Source organism: Mobula birostris, chromosome 1 (genome assembly GCF_030028105.1).
Source record: "Mobula birostris isolate sMobBir1 chromosome 1, sMobBir1.hap1, whole genome shotgun sequence".
Taxonomy (NCBI): Eukaryota; Metazoa; Chordata; class Chondrichthyes; order Myliobatiformes; family Myliobatidae; genus Mobula; species Mobula birostris.
The window spans coordinates 90,698,131-90,718,635 of NC_092370.1; the positions used below are offsets into that span (position 1 = coordinate 90,698,131).

Sequence of the window (20,505 nt, forward strand, 5' to 3'; positions counted from 1 at the left end):
TTATTTCCCCTTGTTTTAGCCGTTTTTGCACGGGGGGAAAAAGTTGCTGGCTGCCTGCTCTATCTATGCATATTACCATCTTGTACACCTATCGAGTTGTTTCTCATTGTCTTTGCTAAAACATTCTTCAAACATTTCCTTGCATAGCTTTTATATATATATATATTTTTTTTTTGGTTCAAATATAAGCTAACTGGCCTGTGGATATGACGGTACTCTCAGTATAAAATAATGCAGATTAATTGCATATAATTGGGCCCAATGATTCTGATAGGTGCAGGGAAAATGTTCCATATAGTGGTTTTGCACATATTGTTCATGGCTGCAAGCTATGACACATTTCAAACAATGAAAATCCCATTTGAAAGATTGGGGTCTCAGTCTGTTCACATTTCTTCGTGCTTCTTGAACTCCAATTAGTTCTCACACTTGTGAGATGTCTGTCTGCTAAGAGTTGGCTATGTGTGCGGTGGTTGGCAGTCTCTGTCACGTTTCCACTTTTAACAATGATGCACTTAAAAAATAATTTAACCCCCTGGCGGATTTGATATCAAATATCCATCTTGTGTGGTAATATTCCTGAGGGATTATCAAGTTATCCACAACAGTTATATAGATTGGAACACTGTCTTGTTAAATATCTCAACATATTATACATCCAAAATATTTAATTTTCCATCCATAGACAAGAAAGCTACTGGTTATTTATCTAAAGCAGAGCTACTGTATATTTCTTTGTGATGTCTGATCTTAATCTATCTGCTCAAATCAAAGGTGTCTCATACTGATCACTTTAATGAGCCTTGCTGATGTTTCACTGTTAGACCAACATACTCCCTCTGATCTTTGTGTGGGCTTGAGATTTCATCAAATGATTTATGGCATTCCTTTGTTCCAAAGCCATCTTCTGTCTTGGCAGTGAATGAAATGGAAAAAGATGCTATTGTTAAAAGCTCAGCCAGAATAAAATTCCCCTAAAGCTGTATGATTGTAAGCCTTTCACCAATCTACACTGCAATTTGTGGAGGCAAAAGCAGTGGATTGGAGAAACTGAGGAGGAAAATCTGCCATTGTAGTAGTATGTAGAGGAATGAGATGGAGACTGCTACATAATAGGTAGAATGAGGTGGGGATGGGATGATGGGCAGATTGGACCAGATAACAGTGGTGTTTCAGAGGCTGGTAGAAGATTGGTGGAGACATGTGGAGAGGGAATAGTTGGCAGGTGGATCCAGGCAGAGGAGAGGATAGGGGAAACAAGCTAGCTAGATAAATGAGTGTGCATTGGAGGAGATTTAGTGAGGCTAAGAAGCAGAGGATCTGTGGATTCTATTGCATCATGTAGAATGAAGAGGGAAAGTTAAACATGTTGTTTATTGTGAGAGGAAATGAAAGCAGTAAGTAAGGAAATTGTGCTTCAGTTACGTAGGGTGAGATGATGCCGGGAGTTCTGAGAGTTGTACGATTAACAGCTGTTCAGATGAGATTTAGTAGTATCGAGTACTGGGGAAAATTGTGTCAATGGCATGGACATGTACAGAGACAGGCCTTTTGGCCCATCATATTTATGCTGACAAGCTCTCTTCCAGATCAAGTCTCATTGGAGCACATCCCTACACATATGCCTGTCTAGATATCTTTTAAACTTTGTAACTGTACTCATCTCGATCACTTCTTCTGGTACTTGGTTCTGTATACCCACAACCCTCTGTGTGAAAATGCTGTCCCTCATGTCCCCTGTAAATCTTTCCCCTCTCACCTTGTGCCTATTTTTGAACTCCCCTGCCCGAGGAAAATGACTGCGATCATACACCTTATCTATTACCCTCATAATTCTATAAACCTCTAAGGTCACCCCTCTTACCACCTCCACTCTGGCAACAACAGTCACAACCTATTCAGTCTCCTGCAAAATATGTCTTCCATTTCTGGCAACATTCTTGTAAAAATTTTCTGCACCCTCTCTAGCAATGGTAGTGTTGTGAAAGAAGCAGAGAATCTGTGGATTCTATTGCATCATTTAGAATGAAGAAGGAAAGTTAAACATGTTGTTTATTGTGAGAGGAAATGTTATTTATCCTATTTGTAAATGGAACAGCTGAGTTTTCTAGAGGAAGGACAGAGGCCAGAGTATGTCCTGATTCTCGATGTTGTGGATTATTTCTGTGTCCTAACATAACTACACTAGGGGCTTTGAATACTTGGTTCCTGAAAGTTATATTGCAACTCTTGTAGAAGCTCTCAAGAGAGCTAGTATTTATATTTTTTTAATGTGTATTACTTGCAGATGTTTTGCTACTGTGCTGGTAAAGTCTTGGCCTAGTCCAGTGCATAAACCTATAAACCATCTAGGGGATACGCGAGATTCTGCAGGTGCTGGAAATCTTGAGCAACGCATAGAATGCTGGAGGAACTCTGCTGATCAGACAGCACCAATGGAAGGAAATGAAGAGATGACATTTTGGGCTGATTCATCGGTTGTTCATTTCCCTTCATAGATACTGCCTGACCCTCTGGGTTCCTCCAGCACTTTGTGTTTGTTGTTCTGTAGGCCATCTCATTGCTTTCCTCAATTTGACAACTATTTCTTTGTTCATATTATCAGCCTAATATCATTGTCATTGCCTATTGTTAGCTGCTCATCCATGCTACACTGGTTATTAGTAATGTTTCTAAACCTGGATTCAAATTCTCATATCCTGGACAACACAAGGAAGCCTGAATCATAATGCAACATCATTGAGTGCACAGGCAAATATTATGCTCTGAGCACAAAGATACAGAATTGAATTGGTGGGTAAGTACTGGTGCAACTGGAAGGTGTTCACGCCCTCTGTCCTGGCATAAGGTTTCTTGTCATCTGGAATGCATTGTTCAAAATTTAGGAAGCAAGTTTCATAGTAACTTTAAAAGGGAGTTGACTAAAGAGAAATTGGTTGCAAGAGTAAGGGAAAAGAGGATTGGGACTAACTGGCTAGCTCTAACAGTGACAGACAATGGGTAGATGTAATAACATTGTTTTCCTTTGTGATCTGTACCAGCTTGAGGCTCAAGTGTGGGCTCAGTCCGGGGTCGAACAAAGAGCAAACAATATTTGCCTTTCTGGTTGTAACAGACAGAAACAAGATTTTTGTTGTATTTCCCACGGAAGTCTTTTGCTTGCATTTTAGAGTTTGATCATGGAAATATCCCCGTATGAACTCCTGGGTTTATCCAATACTTGCATCTCTGACTTCAAATTTGCCCATTCTAGGGGGCAATTGATTCAGTACTATAATCTCCTTAACTGTTTCCCACACTATGTCCAACTTGCTAAATGTAAAGTATAAAATTGGTAGATTTGTTTCTTGTCACATATACTGAAGTACAGTGAAAAAACTTAGTTTTGCTTGCCATTTGTACAAATCATTTCATCACAACATCACATTGAGAGAGTACAAGGGAAAACTAAGTCTTTAAGGCCTCTGATTGACTAAAGAGGACACCTTGGTGTGGTGCTGCAGCAGATGGGCAAGGTCCTTAATGAATACTTCTCCCATTTTTACTGTTGAGAAAGACCTGAAGGATTTGATGTCTTCTTCTTTTTTTGTGATGCAGACATCCCAATGAAGGGTTTCAGCCCAAAATGTTACCTGTTTGTTTCTGTCCAAAGTAAATAGGGAGGTCTTGGGGATAGTCCACATTACAGTACAGGAGGTGTTGGATTCTTTAAAAAAAACATTTAGAATGGAGATGAGGAGAAATTTCTTTAGCCAGAGTCTTGCAACTGTGGAATTCATTGTCACAGGCAGCTGTGGAGGCCAAGTCTTTATGTATATTTAAGGCAGAGGCTGATAGATTCTTGATTAGTTGGGGCATGAAGGGATATGGGGAGAAGGGGAGAAGGCAGGAGATGGGGTCTGAGAGGAAAGTGGATAAGGCATGATAAAATGGTGGAGCAGACTTGATGTGTCAAATGGCCTAATTCTGCTCTCATATCTCATGGTCTTGTATGAAAGTAGACAAAACTCCTGGACCTGACCATGTTATCAAAGAACACTTTGGGAGACTACTGAAGAAATTGCAGGGGTGCTGACTGAGATATTTGCATCATTGTTAGATATTGGCGAGGTGCTGGTAGACTGGTGGGTAGCAAATGTAGTGCCTTTATTTAAGAAGGGTGGCAAAGAAAAACCTGCGAACCATAGACAAGTAAGTCTAACATCCTTGGTGGGTAAATTACTGGAGAGGATTCTGAGGGATAAATATATATGTACGTCCGAAGAGATGGAGGTTAATTAGTCACATGGCTTTGTGTATGAAAGATCATATTTTAGGAACTTGATTGAAATATTTGAGGTGACCAAGAAAGCTGATAAGGACAGCGTGATGCATGTGGCTTGTATGGACTTCAGGCCTTAGATAACATGGTGCTCGCTTGCCTATAAATACTGAGGAGATCCATAGCCAGACAATAGAACAAGCTGGAATTCAAAACAACCCTTTATTCGGTAAAACTACGTCAGTCTCAAAACTCAACCCAAACTCTCACTCTCCAGTATGACTACTTAAATGGTTTACCCCAGAACAAGTGAGTCCTTGGTTGGGATATCGACCTATCAGTGAGGCTGGGATTGGTTTCAGCTGACCACTGGGTGCTGAATGTTCTGTCTCGCTGTAACATCTCCCTCGTGAAGGTTATTACATGTTGGATTTGAACCGAGGGTTGATTCGGAATGGAACTTCTGGTTAGGATGGCACCTCAGTATAATGCTCCTTTGGGCAACATCTTCTGAATAGATCATGAAACCATATATTTCACTACTTATGTCTTTTATGTTTCCTTTTCATCTTGAATGTGATTTTGGAAATGTTGGAGCCTATGATTTGCACTTTGGAAATTGTTTAGGTATATCAGCACTCTGCAGTCTCTGAGAGGATTCTAGAAGGCAGAGGGGTGACCTTAGAGGTTTATAGAATTATGAGGGTAATAGATAAGGTGTATGATCGCAGTCATTTTCCTCGGGCAGGGGAGTTCAAAAATAGGCACAAGGTGAGAGGGGAAAGATTTACAGGGGACATGAGGGACAGCATTTTCACAGAGCCTTCAGGAGCACATGGCTGCAACTGATTGATGTGGGAATGCCAGTGATGTCCTTCTGTGATAACTCTGTAGAGCACTTTCCCCATTCATTTGGCAATCTGACCTGGTACATGGGGGTTTACCCATTGTGAGACTGTGTGGTCCACACTGCAGCTCTGAGCTTGAATGATTTTGTATGTTAACCAAGATTGATATGGCTGTCTTTGTACACCTAATCATCTGCTGTTTCAAGATGTTATGTTGTTACAATCATCACATCCAACACTGCGCACAACTTTCTCCCCAAAAATGCTTCAACTGGGAACTTCCCCTCAGCCTAGATGTGGTGTAATTCAATTTGTTGGCAGGAATGTGTTGAAGGCCATGGACAATGTTCCTTCCCCTCTTAAATTAAAAAGCAACCGTTTGAATGTATATACAAACATTTCTCTGCTTGTCCGTTGCCCTTTTCAGGTCCCAATGCAGGGTTGTGACCAAAAATGTAGACAGTCCTTTTCCCTCACAGACACTGCTTGACCCACAGGGCATTTCCAGCTGCCTCTTGCATATCTCTCCATTATGGGAATAAATTGCTGTGTCTTGAGGAATCGTAATTGCGGGCCTGGAGTATTGTGTGGGAGTAATTAAGTATCTTGGGGTCTATTGCATCCCCTGTGGTTGAATGATACAATATTGGGAAAGATTAGAATGAAGGTGACTGGAAGCTGAACCAGGAATTCTGTAAGGATGTGGTGCCTGAGAGAAAAATGACAGATTCTTCAAGTGGCAAATAGTTTGAGGACTATCAACCAATGTGGGCAAATGAGACTAGTTTAGATGGGTACCTTGGCTGGCTTGTAACAGTTGGGCCGAAGGGCCTGTTTTTATCCTATATGATAATGACTCCCTAGAAGAAGATCAAATTTACAAAAAAGTGGCTTGCCACATGAATAATAAAAGAAAGCCACATTGTTTTTACATCCTGTCAGTTTGTATTGAGACTCAACATGTTAAAATTTTGGGAAACTGGCAGATTTCAAAGTCTCCTGACCAATTTTTGCTTATTTTCTCATTTGGCATAAACCATTGTGCCAGAGACTGGGAATGTTATCAGGTCTGGTGATCTTAATTCTCTTGTGGTTCACACGGAGTCGGAGCTAGGACTGTGTAAACAGGGAACAACAGTTTCTTTTGTGAACATAACATCCAACAACTGGGAAGACATGAGATTTGTTCCAAAAAGGCATTTGATTACAAAATAACAGGAATAATGGAAAAAAAAACAAACTGCTAGAAGAATTCAGTAGTCAGGCAGTATCTGCAGATGGAAATGAGCAGTATGTATTGTGGGTAGTGTGTTGACTTATCTAAAGTCATGGTTTAATTGATTGTCAAATACAAGTACACGTATGCAGTAAAAGACGTGTGTAGCAGCATCATGGGCACTTAGCAACATGTACACAATTCATAAAAAAAATAAATTGTAGAAGGTAGTACTAAGGCAATTGACTAGAGATAACCCTAGAATATCCTGATCCATATTCTTTCTTCCATATTCCTAGATGGATTTCAGGATAAGTCTCACACAAAGCCAGATGCATAAACTTTTGCATGCACACTCAACCACAACACATTCTTTCATACAAAGAACCATGCACTTTCTCATTCTGACACACACAATCAAACTCTCACACCTAGACACATGTCAACTTGCAAAGATGAACCAGGCATTGTTTCTCTCTAAAAGGATTTGAGAAGCAAAATCAGGTGTTGGAAATTTGAACTTTTATTTATGGGTAAATTGTCTTACACTGAACCCTAAAGACATTCATTACAATATTAAGTTTGAACAATATCTCAATATTTTCCAAAAATTATCAATACTGTACACAGACAGTTGAACTGTTACAATAATTTAGTTAAAAATGCTTTCTCCTTAGTTAATGCAAGAAACACCAATAATTAAAATACAGTACATGATTAACCTCACAACATCGTAACAGTGGATTCTTTGTTGTTTTGTTCATTTTTGTGATATTGGGGTACAGTAGCTATATACATGCACTAAAGTGCTATGGACCCAATGGCATGCAAGTCAAGTATTGTACCATCATTTAACTAACTTATTAAGACTGTCCTTATCATTCTTCTTTTTTGCTTTATGCTCTAGCAAAAAAAAAAATTAAACTCTATTCAATATAATTTCTTTTCTTGTCCCTAAACCTGGGTTTACTTGCTTTACTTGAGAGCACCGTAAACTCTGTGTCATTAAAACTAAAGCTTCAATCCATATGAAGCACTTTACAAAATCACACTGGCATCAATAGTAAAATAAAAACTAATGTGTTTTTTAAAAGAATATAATTAGGACTATTTTACATGGAAACCAATACAGTGCAATGTAAAAGAAAGGCAGCCCAAATTACTGAGAGACCACTCCAACCCCTTCAATTTCTCTAGAACCTTCCTCTTTTGGATAGCACACATTTTACAAACAAAAACCTTGGCACCATAGCCATCCTACTGAGGCGTGCAATGCCGTAAGGTAATACTGTGAAGCTACCGTAAGCAATGAATTACAAGATTGTGTAGATATAATGTTTTTTTTTATTGTGATACCTTAAAATACTTTTTTGCATTTATTATAATTTTTTTTCCACTGGATAAAAGATCCACACGTGAATGGGTCCAATGGCTCTGTTCAACCATCAGGAATGGTAGGGTGATTAAGTCATAACTGCAGGGCAACTTGGTGGCCAGCCAGAGCATCTTTGACAAGATGGCAATGAACATTTGTCTTCTCACTGTTGGACCTGAAGCAAATTATCCAGCTTAAAAACACAGAAAAGTTCATTCCAATTGCAGTTTCAGACATATCTAACAGGTAGCACTGGGAACATAGAAACCATATCTACCCATTCTTATTTAGGAGATCTGCACTGTAATCACAAGATTTCCAGCTGCCAGGAAAATGACACTGAATGCACGTCACCTGGTTGCAGTGGGAAAAAAAATCCTCACCACACAGTTCCAGTCCCATTGATAGAAAAGCAGACAGATGGGAGGAGTGTATCTTCAAAGTCTACCTTTCAAATCGCTTTGTCTGCCAAACAATATGGCTAAATAAAATAAACACTCATAAACTACTGCATTACAAGCAAAGAAACTGCTATCTTTCCAGCCGTCTGTCTGGATAGCACTCTCATTCTTAAGCACAGACACTGCAGTTATATTATAGGTTTGATACACAACAGTTCATTCCTGATTTGTTGAATCCTTCATAACTGAATGTTGAGTAGAATTTTCCGCCATACAGGATCATTGGGACTGTGAATTAGTGTTTTTTGTTATTATCTTGTGTACTATGCAGGCTTGTGCTCTGGGTCATGTTCTTGATCCGTTGCAGGAGGTTCACTCGGTTGACCGATGCAAACTAAATCCCCAGAGGATGAAGACTGTGAGGCAGAAGGTGAGAGTGAAGCCCACCGCGATGGTGGGCGCTGGTTGGCTGGCCTGGCAGGCCGTGAGAAGCAGGGTTCCAGTGGTGGAGCTACTGAGGGCCAGGGAAACTCCTTGCAAGCAGAAAATAGGAGGAGGAAAGATTAGAACATTGCAATGGTAAAAAGTAAATGGAAAATCACATAAGCCACAGCAGCCATGCATTACTTATTGCAACACAGAAGAAAGGAACATATGCTGGCAAAGCAATCTCTTTCCCCCTCTTCTTATTTCCTCGTACCCCTGCAATTTATTCCCCACCCTCTCTTTCTCTTCCACCTGCTGTTCAATGGCCCTCTGTTTTGTTTCTACTTACCTACTCTAAGAGGTCATTTACAATAGTCAATTAACTTACCTGCACACCTTTGGGAAGAAACCAGAGACTCTAAGGAAACCCATTTGGTCTCATTTAAGAAATCCAGATAAGGAACCTGGGTCCCTGGAGATATGCAGCAGCAATTCTGCCCAAATTATGCAAATACATATACATATGTAAATGAAACTTTTAGTAAACTGCTGTAGTTTCTACTTTTTAAAAAGGAGAACAGTAAAGCCAGATCAACTATTTTCCAAAGCTCTTTTGTCACCAGCAAAACAAGACAGTGGTATTCATGTTGCCCTATGCAGCAACAACAAGGAAAAGTCCATGTCTTAATTGTCAAGTTTGGCATCTATCAACTCATTTTTTTAACCATCTTTTTCACTTCAACAGATCCTGAATGTTGTTTTGTACAGAGCATATTCCAACAGCACCATGGTTACCACCAGTCATTGCTCCTGTTCTAGGACAGTGCTGGGCAGAGGGAACTATTTTCATGACGTCAACAGGACAAGCTGCTTAAACAAATAACTGAAAGGGCATTGAAGCATTTAGTTGGCTTGGTGATAAGGGGTACATTTCAAATTCATGGGATCAGCTCTATTATTCAGTTCCATCAATCTCGCAATTCCTGCATCAATAAAAGTGAATCACATGCACTTCCATTAACCACCAATCGCTTCCTTTCCAAAGTTTTACACAGTAATGCTGTCACCCATATGATAAATTATTCCAATGCTCTAGTTAACTGAAAATCTTAAAACTAGAAATCAAGATTTATTTATGCTCCTGAACATTGACAACCATAATATTTAATGATGCATTGTCTTTAGAGCTAAAAGATGGGAAAATTCTCAAGGAAGAGCCATGCTGAAATTGACTGGGTCACACAGATATTTCCATGAAGCATAATAATACTGAAGAACAACCAACCATAGGAGACTACAGGACTGGCCCCAGCACTGAAAAACAACTTGTTGTTATGTGTAGATGTGTTGGCATTACAGTTGAATCATGCCTCAACAGTTGCTGTACAGGATGAACTGAAAAAGCTGGTCATGCCTGGGTTCCAGGTAACTATCCCACATTCAGAGTCTGCACCTATGGGGGAAATTTCAGAAGCAAAGCTCTAATGTGAGCAAACAGGGATTAAGTCAAGTCCATTGTCATGTGCACAAGTATGATGAGGTACAGCTACCATGAAAAACTTGCATCACGGTAACGTAGATTCAGACAACATAGTGAACATAAATTATACAGAAATTACCCAAGACAGTGAAGGAGGAAAGAGAAGAATCCCGTTGTTGGCACAATCGTCGTGTTAAGTATTGCAATATTGGCATCTGTCTCTTAGTAGCTTATTGAACCTGATTTCGAAGAAGTGCATCAAATATTTCAATGTCAGTCATCCTTGGTAGGTGATTTGTGCCCCACTTGTTCAGCGTAGCTTGTGGAATATAAGTTCAGTGAACTAGTGCATTGCTAGGTTCTAATGGTTATCTCATGGGTGATTTTTTTCTGTACTTCAATTTATGTAATTAAAGCATTAGAAATTGGATGTAGGCGGCATCCATCAATAAGAACCTTCACCATCAAGGACATATCTCCTCTCATTACTACCATCAGGGAGGAGGTACAGGAGCTTGAAGATCCACACTCAACTTTTTAGGAACAGCGTCTTCCCATCCACCATATCGCTGAATGGACCATGATATTTAATTATTTTATATTTCTTATAGTAACTTACAGTAATTTTTCATGTCTTCCACTGTACTGCTGCCACAAAACAACAAATTTCATGACATATGTCAGTGACAATAAACGAGTCTGATTCTGACACTGAAAAATGTGGTATCACATCGTGCAATGGTTCACTTTGTGAAGAAGGGAGGGTGGAAGTGGTAATCTCTCCATGGCCCAGGTTTCTATCCCATTTATGACCTCAATTGGAGAGAGTGAGGGAAATCCAGGCAGTTCTCATTGACATGGTATAAGGTGGTGGTGGAGTCTGGTGGTGCTACAGAGCTGATACCTGTGGCTTTACCCCAAGATGGCCAAAAATAAAGTACTGCAGATGCTGTCAATATAGAGTAAAATTTATTCTATTCTGATGATAGGACATTGAATTAATACATTAACCCTGCTCCATCTCCAAAAGTTTCAGCCAGAATTAACCATTCGCCCATCCCTATTACAGTTCCGACTGACACAATAAAAAAAAACAGGAAAACTGCATTCTGATATTTTGGAAGATCATTGTGGACAATTTAAATCAGTTACTGGGCTAAATGAGAAGCACTGCTGACACACTCAGGCAGAGTTGATCAGCCAGGCAGTCATATTAACACGACTCAAAGTTAGTCCTGATTGTTCAGATCAAAGGCATTCCAACAATACACTTTAAATTGCATTGAAAATTCCATCTGAGAAAATTAATTTCAAAAGTTAAGAGTCATATGTCATGCTTGTTGCGAGATATGATTCCAATAATGAACATTAATGCTAATTATGGTAAAAAAAATGTTACCGTGAAAAGTAGAATCCGATATTGTAATCAGGAAATCCACAACCAGCTTGCATTTCCAGGCTCTGACCTCAAGATGGCTCTGCCCCAATAGCTCAATAGTTCAGATCCTATTAACATTGATAATAGTTACCTAAAAAATACTGTAATGATTTTGGTATTCCATCCACAATGGTTCAATCTTTTCACACTTCTTTCCCAAAAGCATCATGTGCCTTAGTAAAAACTGCCTATTTTAATCTTACAATTCAGATAATGATTCAAATCTCGATGAGCACTTCACCACGGCCAATTCTTCAGATGAGCTCCAAGACCTTAACATAGAATACAGCACCGCGCTGTTGTTCAGCCCTTGATGTTGTGCCAACCTATATAAATGGTTATTTATTTTTATTTATTCAGAAATATAGTGTAAAACAGGCAGTCGCACCCAGCAACCCACCTACTAAACCCTAATCTAATCACAGGGCAATTTACAATGACTCATTAACATACTAACTGGTTAGATTGCGGGAGGAAACCTCAGCACCCAGAGGAACCAAGCGGACATGGGGAGATTGCACAAACTCCTTACAGAGGACTCCAGAGTTGAACTCTGAATTCTGCTGCTCCGGGCTGTAATAACGTAACACCAACCGCTATTCTATTGTGGTGCCCCTCTTACATCCATGTGCATATCTAAGAGTCTCTAAATGGTCCTATTATATCAATCTCTACGACCACCCCAGCCGTGCATTCCAGGCACCTTGCACTCTCTGTATAATAAAAACCCTACCTCTGATATCTCCACTAAACATTCCTCCATTCAGGTAAAATGGGTTTCTTCAGATATTGGCCATTGCTGCCCAGGGAAAAAGTTGCTGGATGTCTACTCTATCTATGCCTTTCATAATCTTATACACCTCTATCAAGTTGCCTCTCATCCTTCTTCAGTTCAAAGTGAAAAGCCAAAGCTCGCTTAATGTTTCCATGTAATCCAGGCTGTATCTCGGTAATTCCCTCTGCACCCTCTCTAGACCTTCCACATCCTTCCTATAACGAGAGGGCCAGAACTAAACACGATACTCCAAGTGTGGTCCAACTAGAGCTACAAGGAAGGAATTAGAATCAGAATCAGGTTTATCATTGACATACTGTACATTGTGATATTTTTCTTTTGAGGCTACAGTACAGTACAATACATTTAAAATCTATAAGATAAAATAGGAATATATAAAAGTAATGCAAAATAATGAGGTATTATTCATTGACCATTCAGATGGTGGAGGGGCAGAAGCTGTTTCTAGTATGTTGAGTGTGCATCTTCAGGCTGGTATACCTCCTCCCTGATGATTATTGATGCCTGAGGGAATGGATAAACAGGGATTGTTTTTGCTGGAACAAGGGAGACTGAAGCATGAATTTGTGGAGGTTTTTAAAATTATGAGGAGCATATACAGTACTGTGCAAAACTCTCAGGCACATACAATATATAGAGTTGGGGTGCCTAAGACTTCTACACAGTACAGTAGTAATTTTATGTATTGCACTATAGTACTGTCGCAAAAAAGAACAAATTTCATGATGCACGTGAGCAATGATAAATCTGATTCTGATATGGGTCTCTATTGTGGACTGAGAATGGGAAGGGAGCAGAGAGAGGGGAATTGTGGCTGGGAAGAGGGGAAGAGGGGAAGAGGGGAATCGTGGCTGGGAAAAGGGGAAGGGAGAGGGGAGGGTGTGGGAAGCATCAGAGAGACGTTCTTTAATGATCAATAAACCAATTGTTAAGGAATCAAATGACCTTGCCTGGTGTGTCAGAATCCATGCGAGCCTTCCCTAGCCCTGACACTCCTTCCCTGCCACCTGTCCCACATCCCTCCCAAGGCGCTCCACCGCCATCATTCCCAACATCCTTTGCTCCTGCCAGATTTATAAACTTGCTCTCCACTCCACGTTGACAAATGCAGTACTGTGTAAAATCTGAGACACTGTAGCTAGATACACAGAATGTGCCTCAGACTTTTGCACAGTACTTTATATGACAGATAGTCACAGTCTTTTTTTCGGGGTAATGGAGTCTACAACTAAAAGGCATAAGTTTAAGGTGAGTTGGGGTATGATTTAAAGGAAACCTGAAGGATGATTTTTTTTTTACACAGAGGGTAGGGGATATATGAAGCAAGCTACCAGAGGAAACAGCAGAGGAAGGCACAATTACAATGTTTAAAAAACATTTGAACAGGCTCATGAATAGGAAAGGTTTAGTGAGATGGGCCAAATGCAGGCAAATAAGATTAGCTTAGATAGGCATCGTGATTGGTGGGTGAGTTGTGCCAACAGGGCTGTTTCCCTGGTATACAATTCAATGAATTTATGACATTCATTTGATCTGCCTGAGTCCTTTTCTAACCCTACGTAATAGCTTGACAACGAGCTTTCGGACATCTGTAACACACATTCACAATAAGGACTCTCCATCCTTACCCCTTTGCTTCACTCCAAGGAAACTCGAACTAAGCCTAAAAAACCTGGCCTTGAATATGGCTGGAATATTTACTTAGCAGGGTGGAACAGTGTTGCATTGAGATCTTCTTTGCTTCCTCATATCTGGACTGTGTTGCCAGTTAAGCTTCTGTTACCCCCCCCCCCCCAACTCTTTCTGTGTTATCACATTTCTGCTGTTTATGGAACACTGGATATGTGAGGTTGCTGAATTGCTTTCACCAGAATTTGACAATATTAAAGATAAAAATATTAATCAGAGATAAAAATGCGGGGCAATTGCAGATGAGGAGGGAAGAGCAAAAGGGGAGATCTGTGGTAAAGAGAAAGCTGGAAAGATTGAAGGACTGATGAGTGTAGCAGGTGGAAGTAATGGAGCAAATGATGCAAAAATACGGCAACTGGAAAAATTGTAAAAGGGAAATATGCAATCACAATTCTTGGAGATGTAAATAACAGAAATCATGATCAGAGGGGGTTTAGATAGGATGAGCATGATCAGAGGGGGTTTAGATAGGATGAGCATGATCGAAGGGGGTTTAGATAGGATGAGCATGATCGAAGGGGGTTTAGATAGGATGAGCATGATCGAAGGGGGTTTAGGTAGGGTGAGCAGGATCGAAGGGGGTTTAGATAAGATGAGCAGGATCGAAGGGGGTTTAGATAGGATGAGCATGATCAGAGGGGGTTTAGATAGGATGAGCACGATCGGAGGGGGTTTAGATAGGATGAGCACGATCGGAGGGGGTTTAGATAGGATGGGCAGGATCGGAGGGGGTTTAGATAGGATGAGCACGATCGGAGGGGGTTTAGATAGGATGAGCGTGATTGGAGGGGGTTTAGATAGGATGAGCATGATTGGAGGGGGTTTAGATAAGATGAGCATGATAGAAGGAGGTTTAGATAAGATCAGCATGATCAGAGGGGGTTTAGATAGGATGAGCATGATCGGAGGGGGTTTAGATAGGATGAGCATGATCGGAGGGGGTTTAGATAGGATGAGCAGGATCGAAGGGGGTTTAGATAGGATGAGCACGATCGAAGGGGGTTTAGATAGGATGAGCAGGATCGGAGGGGGTTTAGATAGATGAGCAGGATCGGAGGGGGTTTAGATAGGATGAGCAGGATCGGAGGGGGTTTAGATAGGATGAGCATGATTGGAGGGGGTATAAATGAGAGGAATCATGATTGGAGGGAGTGTAAATAGGAGATGGTGTTTCAGTTAAAGGAGGTGTAAAAGGAAGTGGAATCATGACCAGAATTTGTTGAAGTAGCTGTTGAGCCAAGTCTCGATGCATATCTTTTGCCCGTCAGTCTTCTCCATTGAAGTCCATTTCTCCATCCTCACCTTTATCCATTTCACTTTCTGCCAGCCTCCCCAGTTCTCTCTGCCACCTCCCTGTATTAATCTCACATTTCCTTCATGCCTCACTGTATAACATTACCCTGACCTAGACAATGTGTTTGATTCATGTTCCCTCTGTGTGCAACATAAGAGAAGGACTTGCACTGAAGTATTACTTGTTCCTATCATTCTGCATTGCTGGCACATCCAGAGTATTACTCTCAATTCCTACATTCTAGTTGCTCAAATGAAGTGATATGGTTGATCTGCAGTATGGGATTTTCATCAACATCCAGCAGAAATCTAAATTACCTTGAATCAAATTGAAGATTTTTTTGTTGAAACTGAAATGCTGAGTGAGCAGTTAGCAAGCCGCTTCACAAATTGGGTAATTTTATCCACAATATAATCTGGATCAAAAAATTCTATACAAAATTGATAAAATATGTTTTAATGCCTGGAGCCAAAAAGATCAAAGTTCCTGTTGGCAGGGGGAAGTAATACAGAATCACAGAAATTTAGGACACCGAAGGAGATTATTAAATCAATGTATCCTAGACAGTTGAAAAAGAGATACTTAAACAAATTGAACAGAACACCAAAATCAACACAATCCCTACACTTTTCACAGACATTGACTGATATACTAACTGCTTTGGTCTTTTGTTTTTTATTGTTACATGGCAAATTTTGACCAGTACTCCAATTATTGCAATCTATTGGATAGGTATACAGATATTTAGTCCAGATTTCCAACATTCTATTTGGCCTTTTTTCATGGAAATTGTGTCTGGCATGTTCTGCATGAGACTAGAAATTGTCGATGTGGTATTGTAGGTTTTACAATTTGAACAACTGCAACAATTTGCAAGTTAAAAAAAAAGCAAGTTTTTTTAGAACTTTTCAAGCCATTAAACTTCCTAAGCTGCTTCAATAGGAGTGTCATTTAACAAAATTGTACCTCATGCCACACAGTAGAAGATTTTGAAAAATCGTTACAACAGATGAAGAGATACAACACCTGCCCTATCATCTTATCCCCACCATCCAAGATCTACACACTTCTCATTGTCTAGTGCTTGCCCTTGAGGCCCTCCGTTGGTCAGAGCTGGCCATGGATGTTGTGCCCCAGCTGTCTATGTGATACACAAGCCAGGGCAGTACAATATGGAGAGCAAGCTGTTGCCCATGCAGCAGGCTTGCCTTCTCCACGCAGCTGATGAATCCAAATGAATGACAGAGACCGACTCAATTTTGCACCAACGATGTCACAGGATTTGCCAGTCAATGTTGAACTCGGGACTTAGGGACTTCGGCTCTGGACTTTTCCTTGGGGTTTACTCCAGAAGCCTTCCCCATAATTTGGTATAGCCGCAAGGCAGCGGAGGTTTGAGATCAGAGTTCTCCTTCTCCTGATGAGCTGCCAATCACAGCTGACGAGCCCCATCTGCCTGAAGCGACTGGTTTTAAGGCATCAGTAACCCCAGCCTTTGCCCCTTCTGACAGTAGAAACCTTTCCACTGGGCTTAGTAACTAAGCCACATGTTAAGGCCAGGAGCTGGACTTGATTGTTGGAGACTATTTGAGACGCATGCCATTGGGAGCATTTAGTAGGTAGTGGGAGCTAATCCCCGCCTCCATCCCCAGCTACAACAATCTGAAGAAACCTGCTTGCCCTAAGTTACAGAAATGCATTCAGTATTCACATTGTAGTCTACTCTGCACCAGAAGAACCAAATGCTGACTGGGCAAATGCTTCACAAAATATCTCTGTTCAGTCTGAAAAATGACCCTGAGCTTCCAAATGCCGAACGCTTTATTTCACCATTCAACCCACCCCCAACTCTTATCACTCTTTCTTTGGCCTTTTACAGTATTCCAAAAATACTTGAGGAACAACATCTTATTTGGCACATCACAGTGCCAGGCATTAACTGTGAATTCAAGAATTTCAGATAACCAGCATTTTCTGAAAAACACTTGTGCTGGTACTCAGATAGAAAAGGCAAAGAAGGATACAGGCCTAATGCAGGTAAAAAGGATTAGTGTAAATAGGCAGCAGGAATGATATGGATGAGGTGGGCTTTAATGGCTCATTTCTGTGCAGTATCAAAAATAGCCAGAACTAATGAAAGGTCTTAACCAGCAACATTAACTCTCTATAGAATTTGCCTTACTAAATATACCCACATTCGTTACTTTTATTTCAGATTTCCAACATCTGCAGTGTTCTGCTTCACTAATTTGTAGCTTAGTTCCAGTGTTTATTTCCTCTCCCGCTGTTAGCATTTACTTTGTTCTATTTACATTGCCCCTACTTGGCTCATTTATGATTAAAACATCTTCACAACCCTTTCTCAGCCGGCACCACAACCATTTATATCATTCAGTCTCCTCGAATCTCTACAGACTCACTGACATTGTCCTCATCCCTATCCATTCTCTGCAATTTAAAAAGTTTATTTCGTAACTTTTCTTATTCTGATAAAAAGCTTTCAATCTAAACCATTCTCCATTTCTTTCTCAGCTTTCTCAGATGCTGACTAACCTACTAAGTATTTCCAGCATTTCCTGTCCTTGACCACAGAGGTGGATTTAAGTAGCAATTTGAAGGAGAGAGGATGGGAGCTGAAGGCAAGATTGCCAAATCTGGAGCAACTAAGCACTGGGATACCGAGCAAGACTGAGCTGGAAGATCGCAGACGTACTGGAGTGTTGTAAGGAACATCACACCAAAAGTACAAGCAGGACCATGGAGAAATTCAAAATCAAGCAACAAACAAGATGCAGGGAAATCTCTGAAGTAACTTGTTTGTTATTTCAGATTTCAGCATCTACAGTCTCTTGTGCCTCCAATTCAAAAACAAGCATGAACAAGTTTTGGCTTAATCAGTAAGTCACTAAGTACTATTATGTGATGTGAAGAGCTCATGTGAGGGAAGAATACAATGATCAACCTTCATGAACTGGAGAAATATCAAAATAAAAATCCCCAAGCACAGTAAATCTGTTACACAAGGCAGCATTTTCCTAGGTAATAGACACCAGCCAAAGTACACAGGCAAACAGATTTTAACAGCTGAGTCATACTTGAAAACTCAGCAATATAGTTTGGATGAATGCTGTCACAATAGATCCAGAGTAAATAAAGCTTTATTTGACTGAAATGTTTCACTGGAATCCATTTCAGAAATGGAATACGACACATATGTGACTAAGGACAAATTTGTACTTTTAATTTTTTTATACCTCTGTTTTAATACTTTTATTTGTGCAAATTCAATGGTAACATAGAGTCCACCATAATGAGCACTTACCGGGGTTGTGCAGATAGGGTGACTGCTCATGGTCTTTTTCCCAGGGTTGGGGAATCAAAAACTATAGGAGATTGGCTTGGCGTGAAAGGGGAAAAAAAATTTAATAGGAAGTCGAGGAGCAACTTTTTTACCTTTGGGTTGACTAATGAAGGTAGGCACCCAACAATAAGGGCCCCCATCACCCAGGACATGTCCTCTTCTCATTGCTACCATTAAGGAGGTGGTACAGGAACATAAAGACACACAATCAACAATTCAGTAACAGCTTCTTCCCCTTCACCATCAGATTTCTGACTGGACAATGAAACCATGAACCCTCACCTAATCATGGGACAATTTACAATTCTTTGGACTGCGGGAGGAAACTGGAGGACCCAGAGAAAACCCAGGACCTCTCACGGGGAGGACGTATAGAGACTCCTTACAGAACAGCGCCGAATTGAACTCTGGAAACACTCCAAACTGTGATAGCATGGTGCTAACCACTATGCTACCATGGTTCTGGGTGATGACTTCCTCTTGTTGAAAGATTCCTTAGTTGAAATGTTTCTCTCCATGGAGGCTGTCTGGGTTGCTGAGCATTTCCAGCATGGTTTTATTTCAGATTCAAACAGCTGCTTTTGTGCTGGGGTATCTGTAATGTCTGTAATGCAGGGGAACTGAAAGTAAAAATGTCCCAGAATGCCCACAACGCTGAAATCTAAAACCTAAACATTTTCCATTGTGATTGGTACTTATTGGGCACGTGGCCAAGTGGTTAAGGCATTGGACTAGCGACCTGAAGGTCGTGAGTTCGAGCCCCAGCCGAGGCAACGTGTTGTGTCCTTGAACAAGGCACTTAATCACACATCACACTGGTGCCAAGCTGTATGGGTCCTAATGCTCTTCCCTTGGACAACACTGATGTTGTGGAGAGGGGACTGCTGGTCTTCCATACAACCTTGCCCAGGCCTGTGCCCTGAAGACTTTCCAGGCGCAGATCCATGGTCTCGGTACTTAATAATTACCGTTACTGTTGTACTTTTGCCAATTAATGATTCTGTTTAACTATAAACTATCCTTCCTGAGAAAAGAACGACATGAAAGGGAAAATATTTCTATTGTAGTTTCTGGAAAAAAAAACTGTTGATAGTCAGGGTTGAGAAAATAACCAAGATTGTTCCAAAGTAAATCCAAGCTTCAATCTAGAGGCACAAGAGACAGCAGTTGCTAGACTCTGGAACAAAAAGTAACTGCCGGAGGAAGTCAGGAAGTCAGATAACACTTGTAGAGGGAGATAGTTCCTCCGGCTGTTTCTTTTTTGTTTCAGTCTAAACCAACCTGAAATGTGCAATATTTCTAAGCCATACATTCTAAGATAGATGTCAAAGGTGAAATGTCCCCCCTGATACTACAGGGAAGATATGATAAATATTGAGAGTACACCTTTGATGTCCTATTGTATATGACATTGTATGTATAATTAAAGGGAAGAGAATTAAAGTAACTGTCTGACATGGTGGCTTCTATATGGTGTATTTTATTGATTTGGTGGTCACAGATTAAGCAGTGTGAACAACTGATATGTGATTAGTATAATAGAAATTGGTAAGTGATTTATTACTGTCATGTGTAATGAGAGACAGTGAAAAGCCTTCTTTGCATGCCATCCAAACAGATTATTCTATACATAAGGTAGTGCAAATTAGAAAAAAACAATAACAGAAAGCAGATACTGTGCTATAGTTACAAAGTGCAGTACTGGTAGACAATTAAGATGCAAGGCCCATGAGGAGTTAGACTGAGATTTCAAGAGTTCATCTTTAGCGTTCAGAAAGAAAAGTAAATATAACTAATTACCTGAATGGTAAGGGAATGCAGATGTCTGAGATCCAAAGGGATCAGGGTGTGCTTGTGAATGATTTGCCAACAGCCTATACGCAGGTGCAGCAAGTAATTAGGAAAGCTAACACTATG

General features: G+C 40.4%; 1 protein-coding gene across 2 annotated transcripts in view; it reads right to left on the minus strand.

The window, feature by feature from the left end:
* Positions 1-6,839: 6,839 nt before the first annotated feature.
* Positions 6,840-20,505, minus strand: part of LOC140198140 (microtubule cross-linking factor 1) — a 217,437-nt gene continuing 203,771 nt past the window's right edge. Inside the window, exons 15-16 of one of the 2 annotated variants that reach the window (XR_011886109.1) lie at positions 11,407-11,513; positions 8,558-8,634 (exon numbers count right to left, since the gene is read on the minus strand). Coding sequence is in view for 1 of the 2 variants with exons in the window: in XM_072259104.1 (XP_072115205.1) it covers positions 8,425-8,634 (210 nt within the window). In the remaining variant the exon portion in view is untranslated. Of the gene's footprint in view, positions 8,635-11,406; positions 11,514-20,505 lie in introns of both variants that reach the window. The other variant, XM_072259104.1, reaches the window with a different exon arrangement.